This window comes from Balaenoptera physalus (assembly GCF_965194825.1).
Source record: "Balaenoptera physalus genome assembly, chromosome: 13".
NCBI lineage: Eukaryota > Metazoa > Chordata > Mammalia > Artiodactyla > Balaenopteridae > Balaenoptera > Balaenoptera physalus.
Genome location: NC_138892.1, coordinates 65,477,846 through 65,493,607, shown reverse-complemented (window position 1 = coordinate 65,493,607; position 15,762 = coordinate 65,477,846). Strand labels below are relative to the sequence as shown.

Below are 15,762 nucleotides of genomic sequence, written 5' to 3'. Positions count from 1 at the left end.
TCACGGTCCTGCTGTCAGTGCCTTTTCCATCTCCCCTCAGGCGCCTCCTATAGACTTAAACTATCAGCTCAGACCCGAGGCTCTTCTTTGGATGTTGATTTTCTTTCATCTCCCAAGTGAATCCACTGTGCCCAATGCTGTCCTCCTGGTCTTCTGTGGTACCAGGGAAGACCTGGGAGATGAATTTAGCTAGAACTAAGACACAGCCTTAATATTCGTGTATTTATTCTCAGAACATACAAACTCATCTTCTCAGAGAATAGAAAACAGAAAGTTCACTCTGACTTCAAGGACTCAGCCAGCTCCCCATCCCCACACCTGCTAAAAAATTCCCCGGGTGAGGGATGCCTAGAGTGCACAGTACCCCCTGGCACAGGGGCCGTGCACAACTCTAAACAAGGCTCTCCACTTGTTCTATAATCCAAAAGGGCAAACAGCTGTCAAAATGACAGTAAGAGTCCAAGATCCATATTCCTCAGTGCCAGATCCCCTGGGTCATCTAGGGCAATGATGGTGCTGCAGCTTACGCAGTCACGTCTGTGCCGAAGAAGTCCCAGCCCGGCAGCCAGGTTTTGTTCAGTCTAGGAGGCAGTGCCAATTGGTTGCCCCCATACCTGGCAAGAGCTGATGGCCCAATGCAATCCCAAAGCCCGCCGGAGGGGCAGGGCTGGGCCAAAACCTAGGGTAGTTTGTTCTCCTTGCCTCCTAGCTTCCTCTCCTCTTACAGCCCCACACTCAGGCCTTCAGACCTGAGGGGCTGGGCCAGGGAGTCTGATTGTTTCCTAAGCCCCCATAAGAGTGAGGACCTGGGAAGAGATGTGAGGGTCCTGAAGAACAGGCTCCAGGGCATGGCCTTGAACCGTGGGGAGAGCGCTGTGTCAGGCAAAGATGGTCTCTTCCCGGCGCTTCTTGGTGAGGATGGTGCCTGGCTTGTGCTGGGCATCGGGGTGGTTGGCTAGCTCTGGGGGGCAGGAGGACACCGGGCTCTCCAGGATGGCTTGCTTCAGCTCATAGAACACAGCAGAGTCCTCTTTGGTGAGGAAGGTGATGGCCACACCACTCTTGCCTGCTCGTCCCGTGCGGCCAATGCGGTGGATATAATCTGGGGAGGGGGAGGAATGTCACTCAGGGCGCCAGGCCAGATGCCCTGGTGAGCAGCGTCTGAAGCCTCCACTTCTAAAGGCTTCATCCTCCCCACCACACTTCTGAGGGCAGTAAACACAGCTCGTGCTGCCTGCATCTGCAGTGCCCACGGTGCTCTCCCCGCTAGCACTGCTGATGGTGGTCATCCTACCACATTAAGACTGAGTGGCCCAGCTCCGTTCTTCTCCATACCCAGAAGACAGAGCACAATCCCAGGAGCTGGGACAACACACCCAAGAGAGATACAGAGCAGGAGCTCTTCTCACTGGGACAAGCAACCCTAGACTCTGAGCTGTGAGAGTTGGCAGCAATAGCCTCCTCAGTGAAGCTACTCGAGGAGAAACGGGCAAGGAATCTCCCTTTACCTGGATTGAAGCTGCTTTCCCCTGCACTTACCTTCAATGTTTTTGGCCATATCATAGTTGACAACCATAGACACATCTTGGATGTCGATACCACGACCCGCCACATCTGTAGCCACCAAAATATCCTTGGCCCCAGCCTTGAGGTTGGATAGTGCAAACTCTCGCTGCTCCTGGCCTTTTCCACCATGCAGCGTACAAGCGTTGTACTGTTGGAAGAATGGCGAGGTAAAGAAAGAGCAATGGGATCATGGAAAGATGGAAGTTAGGAGGGAGTGGACCGGGAGGAGGGAGGGTTGCAGAGAGCAGCAGGGGAGATGGAAAGGGGAAGGAGGCAGAAAAGAAAACAAGGGCAACTGAAGTAAGGAGAGAACAGATGAGCTGAAGAAAGGGATAGGAGAGATGGGGGGTTGGGGGGGAGACACACAGACAGGGCAAGGTCAAAGGTAAAGCAATCAGGGGTGAGATGTGGAGCCAGACGGATGAGAAGTAGTGAAAGAGAGAATGAGGGTGAGAGATGACGGTGGAAAGCAGGGACCAAGAAATTTAAGGAAGTTTAAGCCTGAGTGGAGAGGACACACCCTTGCCCTCCAACACCAGTATCAGGAGTACAGGACACTGATGACTAACGTCTCCCTCCTGACTACACCATCCTCCCTCCCAAACATATATAAAGACGAAACACTTCGACCCACTCTACTCCATATCCTCAGATCCTGCCAGGATGTGTCTCATAACATCTCCCTGGCCCCAGCACACTTAGAGGAAGACCCAAGGCAGCTGTGGCTGGCACTGCTGGAATGGACAGGGAATCATAGCAATTGACCAAGTCCTCTTTATCCCCATCAACCACCCTTTTCCCGCTGACCCTGGCTTGTTAAATACTGGAGAGGTTCAAGAATAGGTAAGCACTGAAAGCAGAAGCCTAGGCGGCCCGTCTAGTTTCAGAAAGCAGCACCAAAGAGACCAGGCATTGCTCTCCCCTCCCAGACACACCCCCATCTTCTCCAGGGATTTGGCCAAAACATCACAGCCCTTCTTCTGGTTGACAAAAATGATGATGGGTGGATCAAAGCCTTGCTCCAAGATTGCCAGCAGCTTTTTCCTGGAGAGAAGAGGAAGAGAAAAATGAGATGCATACTACCCTCCACTCCAAGTGAAATGCCCAACGCTGATCTACAAACACCAATTCCAGGATCTCCAATGCCCAGCTCTCCAACATGGCAGAACAGTCGCCCTCCAGCCACCACTCGCACTAAAAGAAGCCTCTTCTCCATTCTGTTTCCCTTGGCTCAGCTTCCCCCATACCTCTTTTCAGACTCTGACATGAGGAAGACCTTCTGTTCCACACGTTCGTGGGGCTTGCCGGCAGAGCCAATGTACACCACAGCAGGTCGCCGAAGGTAGCTCCGGGCCAGACGCTCCACCGCTGGGGGCATGGTGGCCGTGAACATAACTGTCTATGAAAACAAGAGGTTCAGCCCTGGGCCCAGGCAGACACATCACACATCCCACCATCAGCACAGGCAGCGCAGCCCAAGCTGCAGAATAGAAAATGAGCCATGGTGTGAGTTTTGACAGAAGTAATGCCTGACAGACAGAAAACTGTCCTTTGCCTTCCCACTTCTCTCCTCAGTGCCTGTTCAGCAGAGTACTTTACATCTTATGATAACAGGAAGGGCTGAGAGCATTTGCCAGCACCTGTGGCGGGCAGTAGCATGACTCTTCGGAACCATATTTCCAGGGCTAAGAGGCTACACTGCTAGGACTGTGAGAGGACTGTACGTGGTGAGCCACGCCTCACCACTCTGGAAACATGCACTTGCCTAGGGCAAGAAGGGCCCTGGAGCAGGTTTGGCAACTTGCCCAACTTTTCCCAGCCTAGGGGAGCAGCCTTACTTGGCGGTACTTATGTTTTCCTGACTCGAAGTTGGCCAACATCTTCTCAGGGTCCTCGGCCTCATCTGTGTCCGGCTTCTGGTTGCTGACAGGCATGTGCTCCAGGATCTTCTGGACGTCTGGCTCAAAGCCCATATCAATCATCCTGTCTGCCTCATCCAGAACCACATAGGTACAGCGGCTCAGCACCAGGTAGCGGTTCTCCAGCACATCAATCAGACGTCCTGGAGTAGCAATCACTATCTGGGGGGTACAGTGGAATCATGTGTGGCCCCAGCAGGTACCCCTTTCTTCTCTCTTCTGTGAACTATCCACCCACTTGGGCAACAGATCCCTAATGCTAAGGAACTATGACCCCAACCTCCAGTTATGTTTGGTAGTGAAAGTTCCTGAGAAGTGGCATGAAATCACTTGTTGCTACCTTGGATTTTTTTCAGGAATAAATGGGGTCTCTGAGTAAGGTCCAGGGATTAGACAGAAGAGGCAACATCAACAGAACTTTCTTACACAGAAGAGAGACTAAGCGATACCATGGAGGGGGTTGGATAAAGGGATTATACTAATAAGCCTGCAGAAGACTCAATTCCTACAGCAGACTTCTTGTAAAAAGCTCTCCTCCCCAACCCTAAGAAGAAGGCAACACAAAATCAACGACATGGCCTTCCAGAGCGATTAAGAGCACAGCCTTCACATATGAGTCTCAGCTCTGCCCATCACCAGCTGTGACTTTGGGCAAGTTATTAACCTGACCCTCAGCTTCACCTGTAAAATGGAAATACCGTTATCTATTCTCTTTAAGGTGGTTGTGAGAATTAATGATATACAGAGTATAATCCCTGGTGCATGAGTCCTCCATAAATAACAGCACATATACACAAACCAGCCCCTTTCTTCATTTACTGTACATCTACGGCAGAAACTAGAAACAGAGTCCCCAGACAGAGAGCCCTCCCAAATGGCGGGCTGGCTGCTGGCTCGGCGAACAAACCTCACAACCCATGCGCAGCCTGAAGCCCTGGTCTTCTCTGGAGATGCCGCCGATGACAGCCACCGTGCGGATGCCTAGCGGCTTCCCGAACTTGATGGTCTCTTCCTCAATCTGCTGAGCCAGCTCACGAGTGGGGGCCAGGATGATGGCATAAGGGCCCTGGTCTGACTCTTCGATCCTGTGGTAAATGGGGCATCCCACAGTTTCATGAGCTTTGGTTCTCATCCAACCACAAACAGGAGCAAGACAAAGTCACTCTTAAGGGCAACTAGAGGGAATGAGGAGAGTGGTAGGAAAAGAATGTAACAATCGCTCTTAAAAATCAGACTCCGGGATAGCCAAGCTCTCCAGGGAGTGGTCCTTGCCAGCAATAAAATCATACACTTCTTTGATATCATGATCCAATTATTCCCTAATATCTGACCCAGACTAAAGGCTTCTGATTATAGACTTAAAAAGAAACCCAAATGCTCATTTGCCATTTTCACATCTCCTGCTCAGTCAAACCCACTCCAACTGGTGTCAGCTGATGTCACCTGTCAATTTTGGGGAGAGTGGTAATCCAGACCAGCAACGGGATGAGGAAGGCTGCTGTCTTGCCGCTGCCAGTCTCAGCCACTCCAATGATGTCACGATTCTGTAGCCCAATGGGAATTGCCTGACGCTGGATAGGTGTCGGCTCCTGTAGTGACCCAGAGACAGTAACGTGTACAGGCAAAATTATACTACCTGGGCTGCTGCTGACAGAGTGGGCACATGTGCCAGCACAATGGGAGGACACCAAGCACAGTGAACAGGAATGGGACCCGAGAAGAAACACAATCAACAAACAATACTTCCACCAGAAACTGAGAGACGTCACCTTGGTGCCCACTGGCAGAGAAGCCACCGAACAGTCTAGGAACAAAGTTCTCTGTTCTCAAATTAAACCTGTACCCCTAGAATCTGGGAACACGTTAGGCCTCCTGGGCCCATCTGCTCCTTCATACCTTGTAGCCACACTTATCGATGACCTCCAAGATGTGTGGAGGCAGAGAAGAGTCTTTCCAGGACCGGATGGGATTGGGGATCTTGCCACCTTTGGTGGTGATGCTGTAGTCCTCACGGAAGATCCGCCAGTCCCTGTCTGTCATCTCATCCAACTTCTTCTGGGACCAATGCCGATCATCCCAGCGTTGCTTGGCTTCCTTCTTACGAAGTTTGCGGAGTCTTGCCCTGGAGCAGGACATGGGGAATGAAGGGGGTTCGTATCCTCCATCTCCTTCCTGTAGACTTGGCTCTGCCCAACCACCCGTAGCCCTGACCACTCACTCCTCCTGCTCCTTTTCTTCCAGTGTCCGCCTCTTCTCCATTAGGTCTCCATAGAAACGTGATTGCTCTCGCTTCTGCTGCTTTAGGTCAATGCCTGCAATGAAGCCTCGCCCCAACAACTGCACCTGGTGCCGTTCTTTGTACCTGGGATTGAGACAGAGGAAGAGGAAAAGAGAAGGAGCTGCTAAGCACAAGGATGGAGGTGCAGACTACCAACATGTACCAGTTCCCCTTCCAGCCAGGGTCTTTCATCGCCCAGAGGGCTGGCTAACTACCATTTTACCCATCTCCTCATCCCAGCCTATCTTACTTCTATCTCTGTAGTCACTGGTTCTCTCCAGCAACTGCCTAGTTTAAAAGACCTAGCACTGAGGCCTGAAGACACTCACAGGGGGTTGTAGTCAATGGAAGTGTCCTCAGATGCATCCCACTCAAAGACAAACTTGCGGTCATTGAGATGCCTTGTCCGGCGCCGCTTCTTGATGCCACCCAGGTAACGCTCCTGCCCAGGTACAGAACACAAAGCCCATCAAACGGGAGGCCCAAATCTCATATACAGAGATCAGAATGGACAAACAACCAAACCTCCTTAGTGTGTGAGGCGCGTGGGGCCATGAAGACAGAGCTGAGGCCTGCACCTTAATGGCATGCAGTTCCTTGCTCTTATCCTTCTCCTCCCGGATCTTCTGCCGCCCTTCCTCATCCTCATTTCCGTTGGTCTCCCGCTCCATCCTCTCCCTGCGTTCCCGACGTTCCCGTTCCTGAGGGTCTTCTGCAGACCAAACAAAGCAAAGCTGCAGAAGAACTCAGTGGAAGAAAAAAGAGGGCATGGAGGAGATCCAGACAACAGACACCAAATGAGTAAAAAAAGGCGGGGGAGATTTATGATACAAGGGAAATGGAGACCTAACAGAAAGATATTTTTCTCAGAAACTTGCCCCATCCTTCCTTCTTCCAAACTCAGAGCAAATAGGTTTCTAGCTCTCCTGAGTTACACCACAATCCCATCCCACCCTTCCCTACCCCGTCTAGGGGCTACAGGGTAAGAAAACGAACCCAACATTTTCCTGCCCAAGTCTTGGAACTGTTTCCTTTTCTTCCTCTCTTCTTCAAGCAACCTCTGCCGCTCCTCCACCTCCTGCTGCCGTCGCTTTAGGGCTTCAGCCTCTCGTTCTGCTTTGGAGAGGAACTTGGGCTACAAAACAGATTACAACTGTAAACAAAGGATCTGGGAACAGGGTATAATCACATCACTGACGGCAAGATGGCAGGGGGCCCAAAAATATTTGCTCAGGCATTACACATGTTAAGGAAAACATAAATAGGCCCAGGACCCTGTTACGGGCTACACTGTGTCTCCCTCAAAATTCACATGTTGAAGCCCTACCCTCCAGTACCTCAGAATGTGACTGTATTTGGAGATAGAGCCTTTAAAGAGGTGATTAAGGTAACCTGAGGCTCCAAGGTTGGGCCCTAAACCAATCTGACTGTGTCCTTATAAAAAGAGAAAATTTGGACACACAGAGATACCAGGAGCGTACACACACAGAGGGAAGAGCATGTGAATATGGAAAAGACATCCATCTACAAGCCAAGGAGAGAAGCCTCAGAAGAAACAACCCCATCTGATTTCAGACTTCTAGCCTCCAGAACTGTGAGAAAATAAATTTCTGTTGTTTAAGCCACTCAGTCCGTGTGTTCTGTCATGGCAGCCCTAGCCAACTAATACAGACCTTCAAGCTCTTACCTTAGCCTCAGCTTCTTCCTCAGCCTTTTTCTTGGCCAGAAGTTCCTCCAGGGATAATGGCTGGGCCTGAAGATAAAACACAGGACTTCAGTCCACAGAGGCTCTCTCCCTGTGAAGAACAAAGTTGGGCTTGAACTGAAGAGGAAGATGAGGAAAAAAATCATTCCTCTTTTTACCTTAGGCTTCTTATCACCATGTTCATCCTCTTCATCCTTCCTAGAGTCTCTGTCTTTCCGAGATTTAAAATCTTTTCCTCGGCCAGGAGACAAACTTTAAGGCAAAGGAACAGGAAAAGTCCATATCACTCTTAGCCTAGCCCCTGGATGAGGTTCAGACTGAGCTCGCCAAAAGAGGATGGAAGTTTTCCCACCACTCAGCAAGACTGGCCCACGGTCCTCCAACATGTCCTGAAGCTCCTTTTGCAGGCCTGGTCACTCTGCCTGCTCTGAAACCTAATGATGGCCCTGTCTTGGCCCCATTCTACCTGAATCTCCTTTTCTGAGACTATTCTCTTCTGGGAAGTGGATCTTCACTACTGATATCAAAAATATTTCCTCCAAATATTACTCAGCCATAAAAAAAGAAGGAAATATTACCATTTGCAGCAACATGGATGGACCTAGAGATTATCACACTGAGTGAAGTCAGACAGAGAAAGACAAATATATGGTATCACTTATACGTGGAATCTAAAAAATAATACAAATGAATTATTTACAAAACAGAAACAAACTCACAGACACAGAAAACAAACTTATGGTTACCAAAGGGGAAGGGGGGCGGGGAAGGCTAAATTAGACTAAATTAGGAGTATGGGATTAACAGATACACACGACTATATATAAAATAAACAACAAGAATTTACTGCAGGGACTTCCCTGGTGGCACAGTGGTTGAGAATCTGCCTGCCAATGCAGGGGACATGGGTTCGAGCTCTGATCTGGGAAGATCCCACATGCCGCGGAGCAACTAAGCTCGTGCACCACAACTACTGAGCCTGTGCTCTAGAGCCCACGAGCCACAACTACTGAGCCTGTGCTCTAGAACCCGCAAGCCACAACTACTGAGCCTGCGTGCCACAATTACTGAAGCCCCTGCACCTAGAGCCCGTGCTCCGCAACAAGAGAAGCCATGGCAATGAGAAGCCTGCGTACCACAACAAAGAGTAGCCCCCGCTCGCCGCAATTAGAGAAAGCCTGTGTCACAACGAAGACCCAACGCAGCCAAAAATAAATAAATAAAACTTTTTAAAAAATAAAAAACGTACAATTAAAAAATTTCTTAAAAAAAGAATTTACTGTATAGCACAGGGAACTATATTCAATATCTTGTAATAACCTATAATGGAAAAGAACCAGAAAATATATTTGTGTGTTTGTGTGTGTGTGTGTGTGTGTGTGTGTGTGTATACGAAACTGAATCACTTTGTTATATACTTGAGACTAATACAGTATTGTAAATCAACTATATTTTGATTAAAAAAATATTTCCTCCAAATAGCATATGCATGTCAGAAGAAAAAAAAATCCTGCATTACTTTAGAATACACAATAAATTTAGCCGACATGGCCACCCACATACACCCTTCCCAGATACTGCTATATATGTCCTTTCCTCATCTCTCCTTCCTACCAGCCCCAGCAATCTTTTCCCCACACCTGCTATAAGCTTAATATGCAAGAGATCTCAAATAACCCCACTGCGTTTGTTACAAGAATTCTATTCTTTGCCCTGAATTCTAACCTACAGATTCAGGGCCTAATAAAAACTTTGTATAGAAAGTCTCCAGGGCTTCCCTGGTGGTGCAGTGGTTAAAAATCCGCCTGCCAATGCACGGGACACGGGTTCGAGCCCTGGTCCGGGAAGATCCCACATGCCGCGGAGCAACTAAGCTCATGCGCCACAACTACTGAGCCTGTGTTCTAGAGCCCGCGAGCCACAGCTACTGAGCCCGTGTGCCACAACTACTGAAGCCCACACGCCTAGAGCCCGTGCTCTGCAACAAGAGAAGCCACCGCAATGAGAAGCCGGCGCACCACAACAAAGAGTAGCCCCCGCTCACCGCAACTAGAGAAAAAAGCCCATGTGCAGCAACGAAGACCCAACGTAACCAAAATATAAATAAGAAACAAATTAAAAAAAAAAAAGAAAGTTTCCAGAACAAAGAGATCAAGATACTGGTGCATTAAGCTATCCCAACAAATATATGTTGTACATTCTGGGTAGAAAACTGAATGGTCTGATGGAGCTGTTTTGTTGGCTGGTAACCTTTTCAAACTAATTTCTAAATTCTAAGAACAAGCTGACCCTCAAGAGGTGGTGACTTCACTAACTGGTTATACTTTCCAAAGAAGGTGTGTGCCTTCTAAAAAAGACAGCTCTACAATAGCTGCCAATAGGATTCACTATGGAAAATTTACTTTCCCCCGAAGCTGAGCCAGCTGAGATGCAGACGGGAAGCGAGCAGAGCGGTGCCCTAAAGCCCACTCCCACTCCCCCAGGTACCTGGATCGCTTGCGGTCCCGTCTGTGCCCATCCTTATCCCGATCTCGGTCCTTCTTATTCCGATCCCGCTCCTTATCTCGCTCTCGTTCTTTGTGCCGGCGTTCTCTGAAGACAGCACATTTAAGAAATTACATGATACTTCCTGAGTATACTGCTTCACTGCAGCCCTAAGAAGGTTCCCATGCTCTTTTCTCCCCAAAGTAATATTTTACAAATTGGAAAATGTGTTTCCCAAGAAGTTATGAGGGAGTTCTAAGAAGGTCTTAGAGCTCAGAGCTGTACTGCTAAGTATCAGTGGCAATGATAGGCCATGGATTATGTGAACAGATGAACTATCTTCCTCGATCATCTGGACCTTCATCTTACAAGTTCCCTCTTAACCTTTAAGAACTACTGGGTCACTAGGTGTAGAGAAATGTATGAAAGACTAATGCCCTAATATGGCGGCATCAGAGGAACCAAGAATAAAGGAGTTTGACATGTACTGAAATGTACACTCCCTCTCCATGTAACAAACAGAAAATTACTTTACCTTTCTGTAGACTTGGAACGGGAACGGGAACGAGAACGGCTGCCTCCTCGACGCCTTTCCCTTGAACGATGCCGTTTCCTATCTTTAGATGGGGAAGACTTCCGGTCTCGGTCTCTATCCCGTTCTCTGTCAGGAGTCCGAGATCGCTTCCTTTCCTCCTTGGAAGGTGATGCCTCACGGTCCTTCTTATCAGCCAGCTCTCCTGCCATCTGTCATGGGTAAGAGGAGTATTTATTATGTACTAGGTACTGCTCTAAACTTTTTACAAATAATTTACTTAATCTCAAAACAACCCTCTGAGGTAGATATATTGGTATGCATGCTTTATGGATGAAGAAACTGAAGCTCAGATATATAAAGTAACTTGCCTAAGGACACACGGGTGTTAAGTGTCAGAGTTTTAGGCAGTCCGGCTCCAGAGGCCCATTCTTATTCATTAATGCTATGTTATTTCTCTGGGATTCCTTTTTGTATATATTCATTTCCAAAAGTATACAATGAATATAGCTTATTTTTATAATTAGACTGCAAGAGTATTAAAAGAAATGTTAGTTAATGAATAGTATACTAGCTATCTCTAGAAACATCTTGTTTTGCTTATCTTAGGAGTCTACTGTGTCTGCCAGCCCACCAGGATCAGTCAACGTATATACATCTAAGGGAGATAAGTTCTCTTGAGCTCATAAAGAAAGCTCAAAAGAGGAAAAAAGGAGTTTAACTTAGAGATTTGGGATTATGATCAGCACCTCAAGGAAACCTAAATTCAAATAGAGAAACTCACTTTTACTCAGATTAAAAGAAATGTATTTCTAGTTATGCAATGGCAAAAACTTGTGAAGGGTACATAGGACTCCATACACTTTGGTTTTACAAGTTCCTGAGAATCTACAATTATTTTAGAATTTAAAATAAGGGAGGGAGGAATGGAGAGAGGTAAGGAGGGAAAGAGGAAGAAGTGTACCAGACACTAGAGATCACAGATGTTCTGACTCATGTTCCCTACTCAGATTTTCACAGCCTTGATTGTGATCCAGTCCCATGAAAAGTTTGAGCAGGAATTTGTTCTGTTCCCATACTGCCTAGGGGACATTGAACACCATGCCACACTGTCAACTGTCCTTCAGACTACAAAATCTACTTCAGCCAGGTGCTAAATTCAGACAGCAAGTCTGAATCTGCCTCTATTCCACCATCACCACCACCATCCCTAAGCCTCAGGATATATTTTTCAGAACTTACTTTAACCCCAAATGGTTCTAATGAAATAACAGTTCCCTAAGCTTTAGCTTACGATCCCCCTTTCCCATGTAATTCCTGCCATATATTTTTAAGAAGGGAGAGCATGTAAGGAAGAGAAAAAAATGATCAAGTAGCACTTTCAAAAGGTGGAGACAACCCATTTTACCTCAAAATTGCCAGTACGTCATGCATATCACATGGAAATTATACTTATGTCTCGTCCACTTATAGCCCTAAGAAAACAATCCAGGGACTTCCCTGTTGGCACAGCGGTTAAGAATCTGCCTGCCAATGCAGGGGATATAGGTTCAATCCCTGGTCTGGGAAGATCCCACATGCCGCAGAGCAACTAAGCCCATGTGCCACAACTACTGAGCCTGCGCTCTAGAGACCGCAAGCCACAGCTACTGAAGCCCATGAGCCTAGAGCCCGTGCTCTAGCCCATGCTTCACCGCAACGAGAAGCCCGCGCACAGCAACGAAGACCCAATGCAGCCAAAAATAAAAATAAATAAATAAAATAAAATAGCCCTCTTCTATTAAAGAAAAAAAGAAAACAATCCAGAGGAAAGGTCATCTTCTCTATAAAGCATCCTGGACATCAGCATTCTTTCGACAAATATTCACTGTGTACCTGGTAGGTGCCAGAAACTATTCTAAGTACTAGAGATACAGCAGTAAACAAAACAAAGTCTCTGATCTCATGATGCTTAAACTCCAGTGAAGAAGACAACAGTTAGGCAGAAAGATAAGAGAATTTCAAACAGAAATGAGTGCTAATGAAGAGAGTAAAACAGGGTGACGTGATGGGGAGCAGTATGAACAAGAGATAGAAGGCTCTGGAAAGAATTTTTTAGATGACATGTAAGCTGAGACTTGAATGATGGGAATAGAGTCTGCAAAAATCAGGGAAAAGAATTTATTGGGCAGAAGGGACAGTAAGGCACTGGGGCAAGAACTAGCTTAGCATGTTTGCCAATTAAAAATAGACTCGTGTGGGACTTCCCTGGTGGTCCAGTGGTAAAGAATCCGCCCTGCAATGCAGGGGATGAGGGTTCGATCCCTGATCGGGGAACTAAGATCCCACATGCTGCGGGGCAACTAAGCCCGTACGCCACAACTACTGAGCCCGCACGCCTCAACTAGAGAGCGTGTGTGCCGCAAACTACAGAGCCCACGCGCTCTGGAGCCTGTGCACCACAACTAGAGAGAAGCCCATGCGCCGCAACAAAGATCCTGCATGCCACAACGAAGACCCTCCGCAGCCAAAAATAAAAATAAAAAATAAGTAAAAAAAATAAAATAGACTCGTGTGAGGAATTCCTTGGCGGTCCAGTGGTTAGGAGTCAGTGCTTTCACTGCTGGGGCGGGGTTTGATCCCTGGTCAGGGAACTAAGATCCCGCAGGCTGCACAGCACGGCCAAAACAAATAGACTCATGTGGCTCAGTGGCAGTGACCGAGGGGGAAGACTAATTCGAGATGAGTTCAGGGAGGTAGGCAGGGGTTAGATCATGGAAATGTGTTTCAGGCCAGGGTAAAGGAACTTGGATTTTAATCTAACTGCAGTGGGAACCTTAGAAAGGTGTTAAACAGGAAGTGATGTGGTCTTATTTTACATTTTCAAAGAATTACTTTGGTGACTTCAAGAAAATATACGGTAGGGAGGCAACAGTGGACACAGAACCACTGAGAATGCTATTATAGTAGTCTACACAAGAGATGACAGTGGCTTGTTCTAGGAAAGTGGCAATGGAGATGAAAAGAAGTAGAGGGCTTCAGGGTACATTATGAAGGCAGAGCTGATAGGACTTACTGATGAAGGGAGGAAACAAAGAGGAGAGACAAACATAACTCCTAAATTTACGGTCTGACCAACTGGTTAAATGGTTCACGGTGCCATTAGTGACCAGAGGAGACTGGGGAAGGAAAAGACTTAGAAGAAATCAAAAGTTTCATTTTGACCATATTGAGTGTAAGATGTCAATAAGAAAACCAAGTGGAGATTCCAGAAAGGCAGTTGAAAATATAATTCTGCAACTCAAGAGAGAGTCTGGAGACAGTAACTTGAGTTATCAATATATAGATTGCTTTTAAAGACGTGGGACACTAAATGATATTACCTAAGTAGGCATTCTAGTTAAAGAAGAAATTAGAAGAGGACCCAGGATTGACCTCTGGAACACTGTAACATTTATAAGTCAGGCACAGGAGGAGCCAGAGGAAAAAACTGGAAAGAAACAACAGCCAGTGAGAAAGAAGAAAAAATAGTAAAGTACGGCATCACAGAAGTCAAAAATGTGTTTCAAGGAGGGAGGGGTTACCTGTGACAAGTGGAGAAAGACTAGAAGATAAAGGAGTGACCCTTGCATTTGGAAAAACAGATGGCTTGGTGACCTTTGACAAGAGCTGTTTCAGGGGCATGGAGGGAGTAGAAGGCTGAGTGGAGTGAGCTTAGAAGAGAATGGGAAGTGCAAATAAGAAGAAAGCAAACGTAGGAAACTTTTATTATAGGTTCCACTTATCACAAACCTCCGCATCTTTGAGTTCCTCAGTTCTGGTACGGCAGTGGCAGAGTCTTTTTTTTCACTCAATGAACTATGTACTTATCAAGCATCCACTATATGCAAGGCACCGTGCTAGGCGCTGTGTCAGTTACAAAAGGAAATCAGGAAGATCCTGTCCACAGGAAGCTTACAAAACAATAGAGGGGGCTTCCCTGGTGGCGCAGTGGTTGAGAGTCTGCCTGCCAATGCAGGGGACGTGAGTTCGAACCCTGGTCTGGGAGGATCCCACATGCCGCGGAGCAGCTGCGCCCGTGAGCCACAATTGCTGAGCCTGCGCGTTTGGAGCCTGTGCTCCGCAACAAGAGGGGCCGCGATAGTGAGAGGCCCGCGCACCGCGATGAAGAGTGGCCCCAGCTTGCCGCGACTGGAGAAAGCCCTCGCACAGAAACGAAGACCCAACACAGCCATAAAAATAAATAAATTAATTAATTAAAAAAAAAAAAAAAAAAACAATAGAGGGTTATGAGACACATAGCAGGATGCAAGCTCAGATGAATTATTGCAGGAGTTCAAAGAAGTTTACTTTCACTTGTAAAAGGGAATTTGGAAAGACTGTAGAGGAAGTAGCTCTTGAGCACTGAAAAATAGGTAGAATTTGAAGATGTGTAACTGAAGGTGCCAGAAAGAAGTCATTCCCGGAAAAAGAAATAATACAGGAGGCGCAGAGGCGGGAAAGCATGACTGGTTCTGGGAGAAAAGCCAGAGTTTCAGTTTGTCTGGAGCAAGGGCTACTCGAAACATGAAGGAATAAAGTCGGACTGAGGGTATCACAGGTGCTGTGCGCGTGGGAAAAGGTCTGACCTGGAACATCGTCCAGGGACCTGCCCTGTGCCCCCAGGAACCAACACTCCCGCTGGGGCCCGCGCCCTTTCGCTCCTGCCCGCCAGAGCTTTCCAAGCTCGTGCCCCTTCCCTGAGGCGTTCTTCCCGCCTTATCCCGGAGACAGGAGCCACCGCTGTGCCCTCACTCTCGCCTTCTCTGCAAGCTCCTGGAAAACGCTTCCATCGCCCGAGACTCACCACTCTTGAGTCCGAACCGCCCAACGCGGCCTCAACGTCGCCGAGCAGTCGCCATCTTTCCCGTTTCCTGGTCGCCGGGCTGCTCCCCCGGCCGCGCGGCAAGCTGGGAAGGCGAGTTCCTGGTGCCGGGCAGCGCAGGCCGACAGCGAGGGCCTGAGAACTACCAATCCCAGAATGCACGGTGAGAGCGTCGGCCCCTGGCCGCGGGGGCCGCTGGGCAATGTGGTTCGCCAAACATTTGAGTCTGCGGGAGGAAGAGTTTTTCGTGGGCCGGCCTTTCTCAAAAGGTTTTTCTCCCCGCGGGCGCAGTCCTCCTGGAATATGCTGGTTTTCCTAGAAACTGTAGTTAATGACATCATGGCCTGTGGCTTACAACGGAGAAATTTGAGGCCTTCCTTAGATAGCAATAGCACGTCATTAGAACTAGCAACTACAGTAACAACTATAAATACC

At 47.8% G+C, this 15,762-nt stretch overlaps 1 protein-coding gene across 1 annotated transcript; it reads right to left on the bottom strand.

Moving 5' to 3' along the window:
- Positions 1-208: 208 nt before the first annotated feature.
- On the bottom strand, positions 209-15,430 carry DDX23 (DEAD-box helicase 23). Its single transcript, XM_082421333.1, has 17 exons — positions 15,310-15,430; positions 10,488-10,696; positions 9,956-10,060; positions 7,627-7,720; positions 7,451-7,516; positions 6,760-6,898; positions 6,342-6,475; positions 6,093-6,205; positions 5,704-5,847; positions 5,382-5,607; positions 4,929-5,074; positions 4,393-4,570; positions 3,405-3,647; positions 2,814-2,965; positions 2,502-2,610; positions 1,540-1,714; positions 209-1,102 (listed from the first exon to the last, which is right to left on the bottom strand). The coding sequence occupies exons 2-17, from the start codon at positions 10,694-10,696 to the stop codon at positions 879-881; spliced, it is 2,457 nt and encodes an 818-aa protein (XP_082277459.1). The 5' UTR covers positions 15,310-15,430; the 3' UTR covers positions 209-878.
- Positions 15,431-15,762: the final 332 nt, after the last annotated feature.

Excerpts from the sequence above, each read along its gene's own strand:
- DDX23 (XM_082421333.1), bottom strand. The coding sequence starts at position 10,696 with ATGGCAGGAGAGCTGGCTGATAAGAAGGACCGTGAGGCATCACCTTCC. Across the intron at positions 10,061-10,487 it reads CGTTCCAAGTCTACAGAAAG|AGAACGCCGGCACAAAGAAC; the intron begins GTAAAGTAATTT and ends TGCTGTCTTCAG. Across the intron at positions 7,517-7,626 it reads ATGGTGATAAGAAGCCTAAG|GCCCAGCCATTATCCCTGGA; the intron begins GTAAAAAGAGGA and ends TTTTATCTTCAG.